This window comes from Fusarium sambucinum, chromosome I (assembly GCF_050947815.1).
Source record: "Fusarium sambucinum isolate potato_lamoka chromosome I, whole genome shotgun sequence".
Lineage (NCBI taxonomy): Eukaryota > Fungi > Ascomycota > Sordariomycetes > Hypocreales > Nectriaceae > Fusarium > Fusarium sambucinum.
In genome coordinates, this window is record NC_139294.1 from 5,454,060 (window position 1) to 5,473,815 (window position 19,756).

Genomic DNA, 19,756 nt, shown 5'->3' on the forward strand with positions numbered 1-19,756 from the left:
TTAAGGTAATTATAATTATTAATAAATAAGCTAATAATTAATATTTTATAACTTAATTAATTAAATTACCTTATAATAAAATATCTATTAATATAAATAAGAATTACCTTTTTAATAGCTTAAGTAATTAAAATTCCTTTAAATAAGTATATATTTTAAAGACTTTAAATAAAAAGGTATTTTATTTATATAAATTAAGTAATTTAAGCTAATTTAAAGTCTTATAAATCCTTAAACTAATATAATTAATAATTAAAGTATTTTAACCTAGTAATTTATAAAATAAAAAAGTAAAAAGAATTATATTCTTTTTTAATAACCTTATAAAAGATAATAAAAAAACCTATAAGGCTAAAATAGTAATTTATTAAAGTAACCTTAATTAATATAATAAAGAAGTAAATAAAATCTATAATATATTTAATTAGCTAATTAAAAAGGTATACTTATATTATATAAAAACTTATTCCTTAGCTATAAATAACTCTATAGAGTATAATAATATTTCCCTCTTTTTTTAAAACCTAAAAGCTATATATAGTATTAATAAAGCTATATAATATAAATAAGCCTAAAATAGCTATTTTAAAGTGCTAAAGATATTATAATAAGCTTAAATTAACTAAAAAGATTAAATTATTATATAAGAAAAGGCTATTAAAATTAAAAAGCTTAAAGAAATAATAAAAGCTTAATATTTAAATATATTATTTAAAGACTTTTAATATATATTAAACCTTTATTTTAAGCTTTTTATATAAGTAGAATAAACTCCAGTTTAAAATATAGTTTAAAATTTTAATATCTTAATATAAGTTTATAAATAGAATTTTAAAGTAATATATTATATAATTATATTAATTCCTATAGAGCTTTTACCTCTCAGTTAGCTTGCATTTTAACTTTCTTTATTTAAATTAACCTTTAATTAGCCCTATTAACCTTATTAACCCTATATATAGCTTCTATTATTTATAAAGCCTTTAATATAAATACCTTTATTACTTTAACTATTTTAATAGTATTCTTTATAATTTTATTTTTAATTAATTTAATAAGATTATTAAAAACCTTATTAGCCTAGGCTACTTATAACTTAAGGTATTAATACTAGTCTTTATACTTATAGTTAAACTTAACTTTCTTAAGGAAAATAGCCTTATTATTATAAATATTAAGACCTTTTATAAGCCTTTTTTTAAGATCTTTTAAGTATTTAAGCTCTTGCTTAAGCCTTATTATTATTTAGCCTAGCTTATAAATTTAAAACTATATTATAAAGAGTAAAAAAAGCTTATAATTAAAGGTAATTAACTTAATAAGGCTATAATTATTATTATTATATTAGGTTTTTTAGAGATATTTAACTTTATATTTTAATTACTTTAAGCTTTTATTATTATTATTAAATAAGATAATATTAATAATATCCTTTTTACTAAGGAAATAGCTATTAAAATAATTATAAATATTACTATAGAGGCTTTTTCTTCTAGGAGATATAATACTATATAAGTCTTATAAATTAATTAGCTATATAATATAGCTAATAGTAAATAGACTAGGGATTAATTAACTACTTTAATATTTAAATAAGTTTAAAGGTATTTAATAGGTTATAGGAGAAAGAAGCTATTATATATATTTATATCTTTAAGACTTTTAATTATTTTATAAAGAAATAAAATAGCTTAAATAGTAAATATCTAATAATTTAATAATATTATAAGGCTATAAGGCTATACTTTTAAATAAGCTTCTAATAAAACTCTATATTAAAATAAAGCTATATAAAATAATAAAATAATAGTAAATACTTTCTTTTTCTTTATATAATAAAACTATTAATAAAGAAAAGTAAAAATAATAATAAAAAAGTAAATTATTTTACTTTTAATATTTAATATATTAAGCTAACTTAAATTATAGTTATAATATTAATACTATATTACTATACTATTTAACCCTATAACTATAGCCTTATAGCTAGGTAATATATAAGGCAATTTTACTATATATATAATAAAATTATTAGGGTATTATATATTAGCCTAGCCTTATTTTAAGATTTATATAACCTTATAATAATAGAGCTAAGATATATCTCTATAGGCTAAAAACCTTTAATTAAAGATAATATAGTATTAGCTATATTTAGCTATAAGGTCTTATAATTCCTTAGTATTCTTATTCCTTAGAGAGATCTATAGTAAATTTAATAGGAAAAGTAATAGCTTTATATACTATATTATAAAATTAAAAAAAGGAATACCTTTATAATAACAAAGACTATATTTTATAATATAATAAATTAATATAAGCTATAGTTAATAGAATTAGAGATATTTATTTAAACTATTAAAGATAAATATAAGTATTTTAAGTAATAGCTTTCTTATATATCTAGCTATAATAGCTTAAATAAGAAACTCTATTTAAGTTAAAGTTTATAAAAGAAGAAATTTATATATATAATTAAGAGTTTAATATAAAGTTAAAATACTAAAGTAAAACTTAATACTATAGTTAATTAAACTAAGTTATATAACTAGACCTCTTATTATATTATATAATTATCTTAATCCTTATATAATTATACTATTAATAATTTTAATAAAGATTATTATATTATAAAAGAGAGAGGATTCTTTACTATTTATTTAAAGCTTTTATTTTAATATAAGGTTTTAATTTAATATTAAGCCTTATAGTGCTATTATATTACTATTATTAACTTATTATTACCTTATACTTACTATTAAGTATATAGCTCCTTTTAGAGTATTAGTTATTATAAGGAAATACTAAGAAGTTATATTAATTAACTTCTTAATAAAAAGAGCTTTAAAATATAAAAATTAATAGTATATATAGAAACTTTATATCTATATATAATAATAAGCTTAATATTATATTAATATAATTTAACTATAGAGTTTTAATCTTTTTATATCTTATTAAAATATATTATATTAAATAAGTAATTTAAGAAAAAGAATATTTTAATACCTTATATTAGAAATTAAATTAAAATATTAAGCTAATAATAGAGAAGGGAGTATTTCTATTAGTAATATATTTAAGTAAATATATACTCTAGGTTATAGATTTAATATTAATAGTAATTATAATAGAAAATTTTAAATTATTCTAGGGAATATAATTAATAATTAGCATTTTAATTAATTATAATAATTAAGATAAATTTAATTAGAATAATAAGGTTAATAGAGAATTTTTATATAGCTATATTAAGTTTAATAAAAAGCTTTAAGTTAAAGTAAAGGCTTCCCTATAAATTAATAAGTATTATAAAAAAATAAATTATATAATAATTACTTAAGTAAATATAAATAAAAAAAATGCCTTATAATAAGTAGTAATCTTAATAGTAGTTTTAACAGTGAAATTAAAGGAGATAATAACCTAGCTAATATAATAATAAAGTTATTACTTAATAAGGTATTAGAAATAATTATTATAAATAATTATATAATTATATAATTAAAAGGATAAGTATAATATATAGGTAATAAGATATAAGATTATATTTATAAAGAAAGCTATTTAAGTAGTATATATAATAAAAGAAAAGTTCTTAGTATTATTTCCTAGGTTAATTATATATATATTATAGGCCTAGTTTAAGCCTATATTAAAGCTATACTTATTATATATATAACTATATAATCCCTTAAGTAATAAGGCTATATTAGCCTTATTAACTTCTTTCTTTTTAATAAGATAAATATAAATAAATTATTAAATTAAAACCTTTATTATTAAGATTAAATTACTTAAGTAATTAAAAGACTTATTAATATTTTCCTTATTATTATATTAGTTATTATTATTATAGGCTAAGGCCTTAAGGCTAATATTTATAGGGTTAAGGCCTGCTTAATATAATATATTATTATATAAACTATTATTAATTAACTTCCTTATTATATAAGTAGTAAAATAAAATAATTTATATATTATATTACTTAAAATATTAATATTAATAACTTCTTTATTTTTAATATTATATTATAAAAAAGAAAGTTTAGTTTTAAATTTATAAGAAAAACCTTAAGAAGACTTAGGCTCTATAGAGTATAAAGTAAAAAAAAAAAAAAAAAAGAGAATTTTTTATTATTTATTTAAAGCTTTTATTTTAATATAAGGTTTTAATTTAATATTAAGCTTTATAGTATTACTATACTATTACTATTAACTTATTATTACTTTATATTTACTATTAAGTATATAGCTCCTTTTAAAGTATTAATTACTATAAAGAAAAAGAAATATTAATTAAAATTACTTTAATAAATAGTTATTTTAAACTTATATATCTCTTTATTATCTTTTAAGAGTTTAAGAGTTTAATAAAGAAAGTTATATTTCTTTTTACCTTTTTACTTTATAAATTAATAGATTAATATACTTTAATTAGTAATTATATTAATTTTAGAATTTTTAGAATTTTAAATTAGCTTAAATTACTTAATTTATATAAATAAAATAATCTTTTATATAAAGTCTTTAAAATATAAACTTATTTAAAGGAATTCTAATTATTTAAACTATTAAAAAGGTAATTCTTATTTATATTAAAAGATATCTTATTATAGGTTAATTTAATTATTTAAGCTATAAAATATTAATTAATTGCTTATTTTCTTAATAGTTATAGTTATTTTAAAGAAATATAACTTTAAGACTTTTAATTATTAAACTATTATATAAAATTAATTTATATATTATTTATATTACCTTCTAAATATATAATTTCCTTTCTTTTTAAGTAAATATATTATATTAACCTTAATTAAGCTACTTTTAAGATATTTAACCTTAGTTTTACTAAAAAGGCAATTCCTTTTGCTAAAATAGGCTGCAAACTGCCCTATATAGGGTAGCTACAGTTTAATAGCCCAGGCCAGCCCATGCGGCAAGTAAGGTATTGAGAATATCATTGTAGAATTGACCATGGCCTTTTCCAGGTGTTGTTTCTTAATGCCCCAGACAGCTTTGATCTTGGATAGTTTATACTCGATCTTATTCCCGGACTCAATGACAGCGTCGGCCTTGTCCTGAGCGTCGTCATCTTCCTCTCGAAACTTGTTGGCCATGAGATCTTTGTATCGGTTCAATTCTTGTAAGAGTGATTCGAGATCTTCATCTTCCATTAATGGTGCAGCACCCAGCGATTAGATTATCGCCCATTGCCGAGTGGTCCCTGTCTCCAAAGGGAATTTTCAGGTGAGTCACATGGTTTTTGAAAGCCTACTTGGTATTAATGGAATCAATCCTGTTTATATAGGTACTGTAAAGTATCTGGGTGATTAATCAGAATAATATTCATTTTCTATAGATAGAAAAAGAAAAGAAAGAGAAAAAAAGCAATACCAAAGTTATGTTCTGTTATACAAAGCCCAAGGCGAAACCTCAAAAGAGGACTCCAATTCTATGCCCAACGCCACGCTAATTCCACAGCCACAATCCTATTGTTACAGTGCCAATCCAGTCGATACCAAAACAATTTATCTACTTCTGTTGAAGTAGTCATCAAATTTTTGAGTCACATCCATGCCTGCCATGGCTCCCCGACCTGTCCTTTCGCCTGTGACGTAGAAATTCTCTGTTCTGTCTCGACTTGTGGCCCACTGGCTCAGCATGGCACCATTCGAGGTGCCCTGACCACCCGTGTAAGTTGAGCCACCAGAGCTGTTGCTGTTGCTGTATCCGTTGTTGCTGTAAGGCCTGGTTGGTTCATGATTAATTAATGCGAATAGAGTGGATTCATAGCTTATTTACTTACGAGTTGGTAACAGGTGAAGAGGAAGGCATATTGTTGGTTATAAGTTGTTGGATTTGGAGAGAGTTGGTTGTTTGTTTGGTTGGCTGTGGTTGATGATAGTACTTGGTATGATGCAAACTTGTTGTTACTAGGATAGTAGATAGTTGAGACTGAAGACTTGACTCAATAATTAAGAAACTGTTGATGATATTAAAAAATTCCAGCCTTAGGAAGAGGGCTATTGCTTTATTTATCTCAATTCAGAAACATCCTAGCCTTCGCAAAGCAGACATTAAAGTAGGCAATATCGAAATGGAAAAATACCGCCATGAGCAAACTCTTGAAAAACGGCCCCCATTATGGCGCGCAATTGGGAATAGTGAGATAGATAACAAGCCTCCCTAGTTTCGAAACATCCATGATGGGAATCACCTACCACACGTGCGCGCAAAAGCGGAAAATTCGTGGGGAAAAAAGGTTGGCCAAATGCCAGCCTTAGCCAATCCCCATCATCGTCACCACCGTAAAGGCTTCAATTGGATTGTGACGAGATACATGAAACGGACACTGCGCCGCAAAGACGGGTCACTGAGTCAGTGATAAACAACTGATCAATTGGAGTTTTCGCTTTCAAAAGTAGAATAACTATGTCGGCGCAGATCGCATAGTTGGTTTCCTTCGCAAACGCGCAGAATTATAATGACAGAAGCCTGTCTTTTCGATCCTGAACTACCTAGTGAGGACAAGCCACAAGAGGCAACCAAGTGCCAGGCAGGCTACCAGGGTGGTGGCTCAGCCGGCCCCCATTAAAGTACAAACAAGCATGAAGAAATCATGAATGTTCAATATGACGGCATTCCATTAAATTGTTTTCAAGATTCACTTATTGGAGAATATGTTACTACAATTTAACAGCCTGTTTTTGCGTCTTTGCTCATCATAGTAAAAGGGCTATGTTTTGTGTGAAGAAATGTCCTCGGCTCTCCAACTTAGAGATGGCCATCATAACAACTCAATGGCTAATTAGCCAATCAATTAACAGCATGTCTTGCGGCAAGTTTCAGGGCAAGATCACCTATCCAAACGTCTATGAGCTCAACCCTAATAGGCTATGGAACTTTTCTATAACCACTAGTCTCAATATTGACCAAGACAAACAGTTCCATCTCTTCTGTAGTGATTTATTCTCAATGGCCTCTTAGCCTCTCTATCCTTATCCCAACCCATAAACAGTGACATAAGGTTGGGAAAGGTTATCTGTAACGAGGCTGCATGGGTAGATGAGGCAACCGATCAAGGGATATGTAGAGCCCAAGGCCTGACCAAGTAACAACAACCGGGATGGTGGTCGCTCGCCCGGGAATATTAATTTAAATATCATAAGCTGACTTACTCGTTTCGTCTCTTGTGATTCTGGCAGCTAACCTTTCTAATCCTTAGGCTAGTACTTTGGGCAAAGATAGGTAGGTATATCTCATGATGGGCTCGGGAGGCCCCACAATCATCATGACAGATGTAACTCCATGACGGCCGCCATGAGCAGCTAAATCCTAGCCACCAAAGTTCTCTCGGTCGTGAACCGCTTTCGCCGGCTATGTAGGTACTACCTTTTCCCTTGCCGAGAATTATTGGAACTTTGGGTCCCAGTTATGACGATAAGGATATAACTCAACCAGCATCTCGTACGAGAAGAAATCCTTCAGTACCGATGTCAGCCCCACGCAGAGGCAACCAACAGCTCTGAACGAGACTTTGAACGAGGCTCTGAAGACCGCCAAAACACTTCACCAGAGTAAGTAGCATATAAAATATTGCAAATGGTAGGGTAGAGAAACAGGACGTGAGTTTGATAGGTGACCTTCTTTTTGTGGTACGTGCATAGGGCTAGCCTTGTGAGGCCTGAGCCATTGTAAAGTAATTTGTGAATTGAAACAACAATGAATATCACCATGGTACGTTACGCAACAAAACCATGAACAAAATGACACTTTTCTGAGAATTCCAATCCAACCCCTATTCAAATTCATCGCAATAATTAATTTGCTCTAGTCTTACTACAAAATTGATCAAAGTATTAAACAATAACATGACGAACGAAGTCGGTTACCCTGTAGATCAGATAACTACTTAACCACAACCCGTACAAGTCAGAACAACGAATTTTTTCAATCTTAATGGCCAATTGACTGTGAACTAGTAATTCTAGGCTTGATAAAAAGACTAATAGCATATAACAGGGTTACCGAAGCTTCTAACAAATTGCCATATCACGAGATCTTAAACAAGGAGCCATTGAGGTTCTCAAGTATGCTTATACAGGGCAAAACTTCGAAAGTCAACGTCGAAAAGAAACCCTCAAAGATCCCAGAAGAGTTAAAACACTCTGTAAGACAGATATTGTCACTCGTATTTGTTTTGCGACGACGTTTCAGAATGCCTCTCACGGACGATGGAGAGGTCGTGGACCACCCAAATGACAAGTTTGTGGGCATATGGTGTTGGAGATAGACAACCTTCCCAACAGCATTCCCGGATGACAGGATAAGTCTCTAGCTAATATTCGGCAACGGTTTCTAGGTAGGAGATATACAGCTTTAGTTTAACAGAAGACTGTTTTGGTATGCATTTTGACAGTGTCTAATGGACTTTTGAGAGACGATGACCTCAAGACTGCCACGACATAACACTACTATGTAACCCAATCCCAAAGCCGTCTAGCAAATCAGTAGTGCTACATATAGAGATTCCTCCTACTAGTTCCTTGATGTTCCAACGTCCGATTTTGTCTCTGTTGCCGTGTTTTCTGTCATGTTCCACCAGTCTGATATTGGGTGGATAGCAGTAGATGGATGGTTTGCCAATTGAGCAGCGTTAACACTCCTTAGGGTACCAGAAAAATTAACCTCTGAAAGCATAAGAGACAAAATTAATAGGCTAGTTTATGTTCTTTAGGATATAGTTCTTAGATTACATGTTTTTATACCCTAAGACTTAGGAGGCCAACTTTTCTGCTACCCATACAGAGGGACAATTGCCATACGACGTGATGTAGTCACGATAATTGTAGTATAGCTTGAAAAGTGAGCATAAACAAGGCAGAAGGTGTCAGCAATTTGTGGAGGTTCCGCAGTGTCATGAAACATCAAGTATATAACCTTCGTGGGGCTTGCTATTCCTTTATTCCATAGATTCAACACCACCATCAACATTCCAAGTATTGAGCAAGATTGTCAATGTTATTGCCTCATTTCCTTCCCCGAAGAACCTTCACCGGAACGCTCAAGACACTTGGGAAGAGCAAATTCTCGAAATAAACGTGCACTTGGCCAAGAAAAGTAGTCGACCAGACTATCAAAACCAAATTCGATAGACCGTCGATACCCTGTCTTCAGCTCTGCCTCATCTGGGCCTGGACCTCGTCATTTGACAGGGGAGATGGTAACCCTGTCGATGCCCCGAGAGCGGAGTGCAAAGACAGGGGGACGATCTACAGCGAGGACAGGCATTGGGATGAATGGAGAGAATGGATCTTTAGGGTCCAGTTGTGGCAAGGCACCGGAGCAGGCGAGAGCAACGACTTGAAAATGATATTGCTTTTTGGCTTATACGATGATTAATGAGTCTGAGCGTGAATACTAATGAGATATATTGGTTGATACAGAAACGGACGAACGAGCATTTGAGATCAGTCAAAACATGTATGTACTTACAAATCACATGTTCTTCTCAGACTGACATACTACTGCGCATTCCCCTTTTTCTGCAATCTACCTATATCGTCCATGAACGGCACAACAGTTCTCCTAAAAAGGAAAAAGCACCCCGAATTGGGCGGTTTGAGAGTGACCACGCCCGCATGGAGCTATCGCTGTAGGTGCACAGCGCTAATTGACCCGTTTACGGTGACAGGGGTTACATGGACCAAAAAGTGGGTACACATTGCAGAACAAGAACGGTACGATTGATTCACTTGGCAGTGGAAACGTTGGAAAACCAGACTGGAATGCGGCTTCGCGGGAGACACTGTTTTGTTTCGTCTCAGAGCGGGAGTTATAGGGGGCGCATATTTTGAGGCTGAAGTGCGATTGAGTCAACTTCAGTTGAGGAGAGTGAGTTCAAATGATTCGGTTATGGATGCTGAGTCAAGCTGAATTGAATCTAGACTCTCGTGGATATCATGGGCAAGGATTTGTTAGATCTTTGCGATTTGTGTGTGCTCTCAAGGTTGCAATAACCACTTCGGAGACCCACGTCCGGATATGCCTTGCATTGCGACTTTGTGAGTAGTCAGGTCAGCTTTAATATGATTACGTTGTGTGCACAGAGAAAGCACAATTCGAAAACTAGGGATATGGACCAATGATATTATACAAAACCCGAAAAGATGGTCAAGGATCTGAAGCACTGACTGCCCCTTCACATCCATCACACAAAAGAAGTTTCAATTTGACAATTGGACCGGATGATGTCGAAACTTGACGTTTCCGAGATCTTTAAAGGACCTTGTCAATTAGTGACGGCTGTTAATACAGATTCACCAGGTTGGAAAGTGCCGAATACCAGCAAGCCATACGTTGCGATGTGCCAGTTTCTAGAAGACGCCTTCTTCCTCATCCTCTCCTTTTACTCCCCAATTGTGCAAGTGCATAAAATCACACCCTCCTTTACCTGCTGATTGCTTTGTCAGGTGCGGATGAATGGCTTGGAGCCAAGTGGGCGAAGCGGTAACACCAGCAAACTTGATTGGGCTCTACAAAACGCCACAGCGCGAATGATGCAAATTACAGTACTATCCAATTCTTCCTTTCAGCACATCTTTCGATACCCGTTTCTTTTGTGGCGACTGAGTTTTTTTTTTCCTTCTTTAATCTCCCCCTTGGATTAATGCAAGCCTTCAAAAACCGTCCGTCCATGTGGTGTGCACATGTCTGACAATGACGCGCTGCATCTGTTGGTTAGGTAGCCGACTTTCCTCTATTTTCTCGTGCTATGGAGACTGGACGCTAACATATGCATGCTGTCAGGTACCCGAACTTACACTGTTGATCTCTCGGAGTGGCAATTGGTGGGACCCGTAGGTATCATAACAGATGCTTCCATTGCACATTGACAGTGAAGGCTGTGATGCTATACATGGCACATTGTACTCAATGTAAGCTGCACAGAGCACGAGAACATCCAAGCAGTTGAACAATGGTATTCTCTAGCATACCCTACAACAAGGGCCAGAGGAGCTTTTCATTCAAGACGTCAGTCAATTCCAAGTCAACCAACATGAGCGGTTTCTTTCAAGCAAATCTTTCACTAAAGTGGCTCCTATGGATGGACCTAAGCTGCCGATTCCAACGGTCCCGAAGGTACCATCACGATCGATTTAATTCTTCTCCAGAAGTCTTTTTCGTCGATCATATAATGGTCATCATGTCGATCAGTGATCCGTTGACTGTCAAAACCGGCAAGTTGTGGTTCTCTCTGTCGCTCGTTTCTTGCTCTATAGAGTATATCGTATTGGTCCGTTAACCACTAAAAAACAAAACTGGGCTCTTAATTTCCCAAGATTCAAGTCATCTACTGAAGATAGACCAACGAAAATAGAAATGAACAAAGCACTGTACAATGTCAAAGCAAAGTAAACAACAAAGATACAATGTGAAGCAACATAACTGCCGTCAACAAAGGAAATTACGCAAACTGACTCTGTAAGGTTCTCCAGGAAATGAACAGCCCCTATTGCAAAAACAGACTACTACGCTTCATGGAACGATAGACCAGCCAGGATGCAGCTGAAGGTTATTCGTATCTGAGTGATCGATTATCTAGACGCAGCTGAAGGTGGATAGACTGCCCATGTATTACAATAGTGTACAGAACCGGCGTCTCTGGTGCGACGGCCGAGAAGAAACTACTGTACAGCGATTCATTCTACTGACCTGCCAACAGGATAGAAACATCTCCTCCGGCTTGAGCAGAGTAGGCGGTTGGATGTGTTTAATCCCAGCCCGTTTTTGCTCCACCGTAGCTTCGGCGAGCGCTTGTACGCGACCCCCGCTAAAGTAGCCAGATAAGGCTAGAAAAGCCACGATTTAGTCAGGGGTCAGGGGACACCCCCGTTGAGACGAAGTGGGTCTTGGTCAGTTGAACTTCAGCGCGCCATTACCCAAGTGGCTAACGACTTTCTCTTTCATCCAGGCATCCTTTGCTTTTCCAACCTACCTCCTGCTAACGACGCTATGGACAACGCTCGCAATCAGCGGCCAACCCGGCCATGCGGCACCAAGTACAGGTATCTTGGCTCTCCATCAGGCTTAGATCCATCTGCCCAAGTTTGTGTGCCCCATCTCCATCAATAGCGCTTCGAACTAACGCAAGCTCAGGCACACTATCAAGTCGAGAATAGCCACAGCAAATGTCCGGGATGATGATAGCCCACACCCAACAGCCCACGCAGGAAACTCGGGGCCAAACAGACAAGGAGAAAGGATGGACCAGAGCAAAGAAGGCCTGTCTTGCATATAAACAGCCGCTTCCGACCTCCATACCTTTCTCCCACTCTTCACTTCTTGTCACTCACTTACAAACCAGTCTTCGCGGATAATAAGTAACTCTCTGAGTTCACCGCAGTCCATTCGTTCATTACAGTTTTTGTACATTTCTTCCCAACATGAAGACCGCTGCTTACATGGCCATGGCCTTTGGCCTGGCCTCTGCCTTTGAGACTCGCACTGTCGATACCGAGCCTTGCGACTGCGAGCTCGAGGACCCTTGCTACATGGCTGTCAAGGCCAACGAGGACGCTCTCTGTGGCGCTAATGTCTTCCTCAACTGCGAGATCAACCAGATTCCTGCCGCGTGCACTGGTGAGAACGACCAAGAGCGTCGTGAGGCTGTCAACGAGGCCTGCACTTGCGTTATCCCCACCGCCACTACCGCCATCGTCGCCAGCACCGAGACTGCTAGCACCGAGGCCGGCACTGCTACCACTGAGGCCGGAACCGCTACCACTGAGGCTGGTACCGCTACCACCGAGGTCGGCACTGCTTCCACCGAGGCCGGCACTGCTTCCACCGAGGCCGGAACCGCTACCACTGAGGCCGGAACCGCTACCACTGGTACCGAGACTGAGGATGTCTCCTTGAGCACTGAGATTGGTACCGAGACTACTGATGTCGCTACCGGTGTCACTACCGATGCTGCTACCGATGTCACCACCGAGACCTCTGCTCCCACCACCACTGAGGAGGACTGCGACGACGAGACCACCACTGAGGGTGCCACTGCCCCTGTTGATACCGCTACTGAGTCCGCTCCTACCGGCACTGAGTCCGCTCCCGTTGACACCAACACCGCAACTGTCCCTGTCGACACCGCCACTGAGTCTGCTCCTACTGGCACCGAGTCCGCCCCTGTTGACACTGCTACTGAGTCTGCTCCTACCGGCACTGAGTCCGCTCCCGTTGACACCAACACCGCAACTGTCCCTGTCGACACCGCCACTGAGTCTGCTCCTACTGGCACCGAGTCCGCCCCTGTTGACACTGCTACTGAGTCTGCTCCTACCGGCACTGAGACTGCTCCCGTTGATACCAAGACTGACTCCATCCCCACTGGTACCGAGTCCGCCCCTGTTGATACTGCTACTGAGTCTGCCCCTACTGGTACTGAGACTGCTCCTACCGGCACTGAGACTGCTCCCGTTGATACCAAGACTGACTCCATCCCCACTGGTACCGAGTCCGCCCCTGTTGATACTGCTACTGAGACCGCCCCTGTTGACACCAAGACTGACTCTATCCCCACTGGCACTGAGACTGCTCCCGTTAACACCACCAAGACTGGTGCCAACGGTGTCTCTACCACTGGTGCTACTGTCCCTTACACCACCAAGACTGTCTACACCACTGCTGTTAACACATACACCAAGTGCCCTGACTACGTCAAGGACTGCCCTGCTGGTAGCCACGGCCCTTACACCGTCACTGAGACCGTTGCTGTTTCTACCACTGTCTGCCCTGTGACCGAGGAGCACCCCTCCAAGCCTACTGGTTACTCTCCTGAGAACCCCGAGAAGTACACCACCAAGACCATCTACTCCACTGAGGTCTACACCGTCACCAAGTGCCCTCCTTCCGTCAAGGACTGCCCCTACGGATCCGTCACCACCAAGACCTACCCCGTCTCTACCACTGTCTGCCCCGTTACCGAGGAGCACCCCTCCAAGCCTACTGGTTACGCTCCCGTCACTGAGGGCCACCCCTCCAAGCCTACTGGTTACGCTCCTCCCAACACCAGCACTCTCTACACCACCAAGACCACCTACTCCACCAAGGTCTACACTGTTACTGAGTGCGGCCCTGAGGTTAAGGACTGCCCTTACGGATCTGTCAAGACCGAGACTGTTCCTTGCACCACTGTCTACGCCACCGGTACCAAGGAGATTCCTTCTTACCCTACCGTCGTCATTCCCGGCAAGCCTGAGTACCCTACTCCTGAGCACCCTGAGACTCCCTCTGAGGAGCACCCCGCCAAGCCCGAGCACCCTGAGACTCCCGCTCAGCCTGAGAAGCCTCACTACCCTGCTCCTGAGCACCCTGCCCAGCCTGAGCACCCCGCCAAGCCTGAGTACCCTACTCCTGAGCACCCTGCCCAACCCGAGCAGCCTGCTAAGCCTGAGCACCCCGCCCAGCCCGAGCAGCCTGCTAAGCCTGAGCACCCCGAGACTCCTGCTCAACCTGAGAAGCCTCACTACCCTGCTCCTCCTGCTGCCGAGACCACCGGCAGCGGCTACAAGGCTCCCGCTCCCAGCCAGCCTTCTGCCACCGTCCCCTATCACCAGCCTACTGGCACCGCTCCCGCCGTTGAGGTCACCGCTGGTGCCTCTCGCTTCGGTGTCGAGATGGCTGTCGCCGCTGCTGGTATCTTTGCCATTCTTCTGTAAATGCATCATGGAACATAAAATCTTCCCTTGCTGTTCATTATTTTTTTACAACATAATAAGCTTCACTATGTATATAGTATGATTTAGACGACTTGAGCGCTTGCCAAGTAGAGGTAGAAGAATTGTTATGAAGTTGGATATAACATTGTCTTGTTTTATTGGAGATACCATTTCATTAATGACATGACCTTAATAACCGTCCCTGAACTGTGAAGTCAAAATGTTCCTTGTATTTTCTGTTTACCTACGCACAATTTGAACATACCAGAATGCTAAAATGAAAGCTGGACCAGAAATACTCACGTGAACTACAGTCTTTTTCCTTTGTGACCCTCCCGCATGTGACAGCAGTTCCAAACTCTATCTCCTCGACGTTTTGTTCCATGTGGAACGGCGCTAGAACAAAGAATGTTTGAGACAGCAGACTAAGGGGGCCGTTTGACCCAGATCGTTGGAAAACTTTGGGGACACGGCAAGGCAAAGTCAAACAGGTGGCTTGTGGCCGTTGTGGTGACGACAAGCCACTTTTGACTGGAATGCGGGATGACAGAGGGGCGTGTGAATGTCTCTGAACGAGTTCTAGAAGATGGCTTGTTTTAAATGGGAAGTGGCTTGCTGGCGGTGAGTGAGTCAATTCAACAATTTGTGAACACAAAGAAAGGACGACTATATTGAAAGTTGTGGTGTCGTCTCGAGATAATAGTCCACGATGAGCTTTGTTCAAAGGATATGGAAGGGTGTGGTGGGATGGCATATGTAGTTTCGAGGATTTCACCCTCGGACAGAAACAAAGGGTAATGATACTGTATCATATTGTTCTATCTACCTATCTAGTAGGTAGTGCCGTTTATCTCTGGCCTTTTTCTTTACAAGTTTGTTGTTCTGTGGTAGTTAGTAGTTAGGTGCGTCCCTTGACTCTCACGGGGACGAGTGTAGTGCCGTTGATGGCTTCAAACTTCCAACGCCCCAGAAGTGGAAGAAATGACGCCATGGCTGGGAGGAAAGAAAACAAACGATTCTCACCGACTTGCAACTGCTTATAGGTTAAAGCGTTGGTTATCGGAGAGCCATGAATACTTGCGTGAAGTCGGATGACACCGTCTACTGGGTAGCAGAAAAATTCCATGGCCTCCTAAGTGTTAGGGTATAAAAATAAGTAGGCTAAGAACTATAGTCTAAGGAGCATAAAGTGACCTACTAATTTTGTTCCTTATGCTTACAGCGATCAATTTTTCTGATACACTGAGGACCGTGAAATTCTTGGGCGCGGCTGTTTCACTAATAAGGCAGCGCATGCAATGGAGGGCTGATGACATACATGGATGGTGCTTGGCGGGTGAGATGTATCGGAACAGGATGATGACAGAATTAGGGTCATTGATTAGCGAGATACTAGACCATTTGAATCGGAATAATGATAAGCGAGAGCTTAAGGAATTATGTCTCCCTTTGGCAGTATCATAAAGGATATCTACATCATCCTGAAGAAGTGCTTGTGGTAGTATACACTCTCAATGATTAGACAAGTCAGGTGCCAGCAACAGCACTAGATACCTAAAACAGGATGAGAAGAGGCCTATATTTGAATTCTTTTCGTCAACATTATACATGTATCGACTGAGATGGACACTTTGAAGATGTGTATGAGGACTTGGCAAGATGGTGTCGCCGAAAAGCCTTGTTGATGTGGTGTGGCGCAATGCTGGGCTTTTGGAGCCACAGTTAGGCGCACAGCCGTCACCTATGAAGCTGCGCCTCTCTATCTCTGTATTCACTGACATCAGGCCGATGACCAAAGTCCTTCAAAAATCGGAATGTAGTTGAATAATGACGAGAGAAAGGTTTTTTTTTATCCCTTTAGATTTGCCATATAACAAGTTCTTGTTTTATTTGGACAATTGTTTTGAAACTCATAATCGTTACCTGATGTTGAAATGGCCAGTGGTCGCAGTAGCTTGGACGGCTAGGTATGTAGGCACTGTACTGAAGGGGCTCCCACTGTAAAACACCATCGGGCATGTATCATGATCAAAGCTACAGCTTTATCAGCGATAGATTCATTAATCTGCATCTTTAACAACTTGCATCACGTCAATGCAACGAAAGCGGCACTTGAGTTCCCTTCCTAGGGACTAGGCTCCTCATATTATCCAGTTACAACACATCTTGTCTCACATAACCACCCATTCTGGCATTTCTCATCAGGCCTCCTGCGAGCTATGAGGCGCAGCAACACACCCACGGCAGCGGGCCGCAAACCACCTATTCCCGTTGCATTCCAATGTGGTCAGCTCAGCCCTCCAGGTCCATTTTCTCTCCTCTTCTGTACAGATCATGCTGGCTATTTGTGCCCTGGTTCCGGCCTGTTTTGGAGGCCAGCCGAGATGCACTTTCACCACCCATTACACATCTTCAACGCTTTCACTGCCTCTGGCCGACCAACATCATGACCCGTAACACAAGAGGGTGCTGACTTATAAGCTTGTGTCTTCCTTTACTTTGTATCATGAGAGCCTCGTGTACTTTTTTGATATTGCAAGGCTACATCTACAGGCCAACATCAATATTGTTGTTTTGACAGCCATTAAAAAGCCCACCATGAACAACAGCGCAACGTCGCCCTATGGGCCTGGCCTGCAAGTGCCTATATCGTCCGCCTCGCCCAGCGGCTCAAACAACACCACAACAGGCAGACCACCGCTATGGAACTCATCTTCACGGCGTAAAATGTCACGTCTATATCTCTACACCACACTTCCTTTGGATAAAATAGTGGCTGTTGTACATGCAAAGTCACCTGATATAGTACCTGGGTATGCGATTCCTGGTTTTTTATGCTTGGATTGATGCTCATTATGTGTTATAGTCAGGACTCGGCCCACAAGACGCTCAACGCCATGCTTAACAAGCAACCACGATGGCTTCACCCAAGAAATGAGGGTGATATGGCACGGCGATTAGAAGAGTTGTCGCTTTCCCCCACGCGAACCAACTCAACATATAATTCAGTTTCATCTCCCATGCAAGATGCTCCAGGATCAATACCTGCTCTCAACGCTGTTCCAACACCACATCTTGTTCGGAATCCTACTAGGGCTTCACTCGAAGTTCCACCTTTCAACCAATACTCCCAGCCTCAACGGCATAACACAAGCAGATCTACCGCTCAAGCACGGGAGCAAGAAGAAAATAGCCATTTTAAGACTTTCTTGCAACGACCAACATTCATGACTACCTCGACAGATTGCACAACAGGGACATTTCAAAGCCTGCTCAAAGGCTATGATCACCCATATGTCAAGACAGTAAAGCGTCTTATTAAACGATATACGGCACCCTTGAGTCGACGAGGATCCAGTCTCTCGCCCATATCCGACGAGGAACCGACTATGACTTCTTGGCTAGGAGACCGAGATGCTCCTGTCTGTCTACCAAACGGCCCTTACTACATGCCCGGCAACTTTCTATGCATCGACGACATCGCCCAAAACAACCATACATGCTTTGAAGGTACTGAGGAGCATATGAAAAAGTCATGTTTCTGCCGGCCTATGCAGGAGCTCAGGGAACCAGCTTGGATAACAATGCAGGGCTTCTCTGAGACTGGTTTAAATGCCCTGACTCTTGCTGTCAACAACTCCTCGTTCGAGGAACGCGACCAATTTGGCCACACCGTTTTCCACCTCATGGCGGCGAGATTCATGGGAGACGAGCTTTTTGAAGCCATCCGATCAGTTCAAGACGTGGCTATTCTCAACGAGCAAAACACAGCTGGACAGACACTATTGCACGTGTTGCACACTTCCTGGTTTAACAGTGGGATTTATCTGCAACACCTGCTGGATATACTCGCTGGGAAAGGTTTCGACTTTAGCGCACGCGATCACTACGGCCGTTCCTTTTCCCATATCCTCCTTCTCAGAGACGAATCAGTTAGTCTCCGAAACCATCTACTCCAGCTTTGTGGTCCTACAAGCTACCAGAAGAGGGATGCATTCAATATGACCCCTACCAACGCAGTGATCTCTGAGCCCACCATTGGAATTAACAGAACATACACTCAGGCCATGGACATTGACCCCCCAGTACCAACGTCGCGACAGGACAGCGCCGACCCTTACCACACAACCGATCTTCAACAAGAAGCACGAACCCTCGAATACATTAGAGCCGCAGTAAACGACCCACTACTCGAAGATTCGGAAGGCCGAAATGGACTACAATGTCTCGCCGCAGCTACACTAAGCTCAGTCAGCGTCACGCAAAAATACAACCTCGATAAGGAAGGCATGCCAAACTATCAAAAGAACAAAAGAGACAAGGCTGCCAAATATTCTGATTCAAGTACCAGTCGCTTGGAGTTCCGTCGAACGCTCTTGGAGAGCCTTTTAGCAGCAGGTGTTGACCCAAACCACTACGATATCCGTGGCAACACACCCCTCATGGCCTTTGCCGCACAACTCCCCGAAGACGACGACTACACAAATGGCCCAGATATCATCAAAGATCTGATCAAAGCAGGTGCACGTGTCAACGCTCGCAACAGAGCAGGCGAAACAGCGCTGCACATTGCCGTCCGCTGTGGTCACAAGCTAGCTGCCAAGCAACTCGTCAATAGTGGCACGAATGTCCACGCTCGGGACGCAGCAGGTCGAAGTGTTCTGGACGTCGCTGATGTGAAGATGAGGAGTCTGAGGGGCCAAGACGAGGCTGAATATGCACATCTTGAGGCCTGCCGGGCGTGGTTGAGTGGGACATCGGGCGGTGCTGTACAGGAGCCCACCGTGATACAAGAGTGGGAAGATAGTGGAAAGGGAGAAAATTAGAAGGAGTTTTGATATTTATGATGGGATTTATATATTCGGATATGGACGTTTGTTGTCTTGGCGTTGGCGTCGGGCTGGAACCGGATACCTAGGCGTTTTTGGACAAAATTAGGGATATATAAACTTGATGTTGGGTGATATAGACTAAAGAGTAACAAGAAACAATTCAGAAAAAAACATAAAGAGAGGTGGAAAATGTCTCAATGA

At 39.6% G+C, this 19,756-nt stretch overlaps 4 protein-coding genes across 4 annotated transcripts; 2 read left to right on the top strand and 2 right to left on the bottom strand.

The window, feature by feature from the left end:
• Nucleotides 1–4,907: 4,907 nt before the first annotated feature.
• FSST1_004460 (uncharacterized protein) lies at nt 4,908–5,177 on the bottom strand (the record flags this gene model as incomplete). Its single annotated transcript, XM_083230636.1, has 1 exon — nt 4,908–5,177. One exon carries the CDS (start codon nt 5,175–5,177, stop codon nt 4,908–4,910), a length of 270 nt encoding a protein of 89 aa, XP_083087890.1.
• A 354-nt stretch (nt 5,178–5,531) lies between these two features.
• On the bottom strand, nt 5,532–5,838 carry FSST1_004461 (uncharacterized protein; the record flags this gene model as incomplete). The annotated part of the gene is made up of 2 exons (XM_083230638.1): nt 5,532–5,751; nt 5,810–5,838. The coding sequence occupies 2 exons, from the start codon at nt 5,836–5,838 to the stop codon at nt 5,532–5,534; spliced, it is 249 nt and encodes an 82-aa protein (XP_083087891.1).
• A 6,611-nt stretch (nt 5,839–12,449) lies between these two features.
• FSST1_004462 (uncharacterized protein) lies at nt 12,450–14,723 on the top strand (the record flags this gene model as incomplete). Its single annotated transcript, XM_083230639.1, has 1 exon — nt 12,450–14,723. The coding sequence occupies one exon, from the start codon at nt 12,450–12,452 to the stop codon at nt 14,721–14,723; it is 2,274 nt and encodes a 757-aa protein (XP_083087892.1).
• A 2,598-nt stretch (nt 14,724–17,321) lies between these two features.
• Nucleotides 17,322–19,549, top strand: FSST1_004463 (ankyrin repeat domain-containing protein; the record flags this gene model as incomplete). Its single annotated transcript, XM_083230640.1, has 2 exons — nt 17,322–17,536; nt 17,590–19,549. 2 exons carry the CDS (start codon nt 17,322–17,324, stop codon nt 19,547–19,549), a joined length of 2,175 nt encoding a protein of 724 aa, XP_083087893.1.
• Between the last annotated feature and the right edge of the window lie 207 nt (nt 19,550–19,756).